The 2,408-nt window shown below is 65.5% G+C and overlaps 1 protein-coding gene across 1 annotated transcript; it reads left to right on the top strand.

Annotated features, from left to right (window-relative positions):
• Positions 1-894: 894 nt before the first annotated feature.
• Positions 895-2,403, top strand: LOC123254082 (potassium voltage-gated channel subfamily C member 3-like; the record flags this gene model as incomplete). The annotated part of the gene is made up of 2 exons (XM_044683152.1): positions 895-1,110; positions 1,561-2,403. Coding segments are annotated over exons 1-2 (1,059 nt in total), but the record flags the coding sequence as incomplete, so codon positions are not given.
• Between the last annotated feature and the right edge of the window lie 5 nt (positions 2,404-2,408).

The following is a 2,408-nucleotide window of genomic DNA, read 5'->3' as shown; positions in this document are numbered from 1 at the left end:
CCGCACACCCTCCCCCTTCCCCCTGCCCTAAGGCCCCCTTAGGTACCCATGGACTGAAGGAGCTCCCTCCGGGCCTTGGCAAAGGGCAGCCGGAGCCCTCGGCCCAGACCCGCGGTTCCCGAGCCCCTAAGACACCACTGCAGGACCCTCTGTCCCTCAAAGACCCGCCCCTTCCCGCCCAATGCAGCCCTTGCCCCTTGGAAAAACTTTCCCTGACTTTTGCACCTCCCTCCAGGAGTTCTCTGGCGTCCGGAGAGTCCTGGACCCTTCCCTTCCCTCTCCCCACCCCGAGATTCCAGCCCCAGGCGTCTCTTTCTGTCCCAGAAGAGATGGGCGAAAAGGGCAAGGGGGTGGTGGGCAGTCGGGTAGCCTAGGAGGGCCAGGACCTGTCCGTTCCCCTCCCCCCAGGACTGGCTGCGTCCCGGGCCAGGAAAGGACAAGGGAGCCGCTGCAATGCCGCATCCCCCTCCCCCCTCCCTCTTTCTCCTCCTCCCCCCGGGGGGCTGCGTGGAGGAGGTGGCTTGTACTCCCGGGGAAAGTTAGGTCCCAGAGAAACGCTGAGTATGCAGGATTGGGAGACGGGGAGGGGAAGGGGGCACGTGGCTCTTAGATTTTCCCCCCCCCTCCTCCCCGTGACCTCCTTTCGGGAGAGCTGCTGAGGGGCGGGGCCTCCCCCTCCCCCTCGACACTCCCCCTTCCTTCCCTCAACTCTCGGGGAAAGAAGGAGTTAAACCCGCTGGGGTTGCAGAACCGCTTCTGCGGCTGCGTCCTGCGCGGGTTGCCCCTTCCTCTTTTGCTCTCCTTCCAACCCGGCGGAGTTGGGTAGAAGTTAAGGGGGGCGGGGGGGCAGGTGTACGGAGGCTCCCGCAGCTGCGCAGTGCGGCGCCGGTGGGGATGGGGTTAAAGCCAGGCCGATGCTGCGACTGCGCAGTGCGGCGGGAGCTGTCCTCGGTGCTGGTCTCGCCCCGCCCCCACTGCGGTGCCGCAGCCTTCACCACTGGGGGGGGTGTCCTGAGCATGCGTACTGCGGCGCCCCATCACTCCGCTCACTGCGGAGAAGCAGGGGGAGGAGGGGAAAGGGGGGCGGGGCGGGACAAGCAGCACTGGGAAGTAGAGGGAGATGTGCCCTAGCCCCTTCTCTCCCTCCCCCCAGAGGGGAAGGGACCGGCCCAAGGTCACCCAGCAAGGCACAGTCAGAGCCTGAGCTCGGACCTCCCTTACCACCTACGGGAAACACACCCCCAGCACCCAGAGTTGGTCTACAGAGCTGGGCTCCCAGAGTGCCCAGCGCCTTCTGGCTCAGATCCCAGGGTCCCCTGTCCCATCGGCCCCACGAGTAAGAGGGCTCTAGGCAGCCTTCAGACTCGGGGGTCCCTGCCCCTCGCCTCGCCCTCGAGCCAACCTGGATCTGAGGGGTGGAATGGGGATTTCCGAGGGGCTCTGTGGGGCCCGGGCCCCTCCGTCTCCCAAGGGAGGCCCCAGTTTGGCTGGCTCTCCCGAGGGGGGTGGGGGGCCTCGACGTGGGTATCTGGGGGTGACCCTCTGCTCCCTCCCCCACAGTATGTAGCCTTCGCCTCACTCTTCTTCATCCTCATCTCCATCACCACATTCTGCCTGGAGACCCACGAGGGCTTCATCCACATCCACAACAAGACTGTGACTCAGGCGTCCTCGGTGCCCGGCGAGCCCCCCGAGAACGTGACCAACGTGGAGGTGGAGACGGAGCCCTTCCTGACCTACGTGGAGGGCGTGTGTGTGGTGTGGTTCACGTTCGAGTTCCTCATGCGCGTCACCTTCTGCCCGGACAAGGTGGAGTTCCTCAAGAGCAGCCTGAACATCATCGACTGCGTGGCCATCCTGCCCTTCTACCTGGAGGTGGGCCTGTCCGGGCTGAGCTCCAAGGCGGCCAAGGACGTGCTGGGCTTCCTGCGCGTGGTGCGCTTCGTGCGCATCCTGCGCATCTTCAAGCTGACGCGCCACTTCGTGGGGCTGCGGGTGCTGGGCCACACGCTGCGCGCCAGCACCAACGAGTTCCTGCTGCTCATCATCTTCCTGGCGCTGGGCGTGCTCATCTTCGCCACCATGATCTACTACGCGGAGCGCATCGGCGCCGACCCCGACGACATCCTGGGCTCCAACCACACCTACTTCAAGAACATCCCCATCGGCTTCTGGTGGGCCGTGGTCACCATGACCACGCTGGGCTACGGGGACATGTACCCCAAGACCTGGTCGGGCATGCTGGTGGGGGCCCTGTGCGCCCTGGCCGGCGTGCTCACCATCGCCATGCCCGTGCCCGTCATCGTCAACAACTTTGGCATGTACTACTCGCTGGCCATGGCAAAGCAGAAGCTGCCCAAGAAGAAGAACAAGCATATCCCCCGGCCGCCCCAGCCGGGCTCCCCCAA

The sequence above is a fragment of the Gracilinanus agilis genome, unplaced genomic scaffold (assembly GCF_016433145.1).
Source record: "Gracilinanus agilis isolate LMUSP501 unplaced genomic scaffold, AgileGrace unplaced_scaffold1429, whole genome shotgun sequence".
In the NCBI taxonomy this organism is placed as follows: Eukaryota; Metazoa; Chordata; class Mammalia; order Didelphimorphia; family Didelphidae; genus Gracilinanus; species Gracilinanus agilis.
This window is presented reverse-complemented; position numbering and strand designations above follow the sequence as displayed.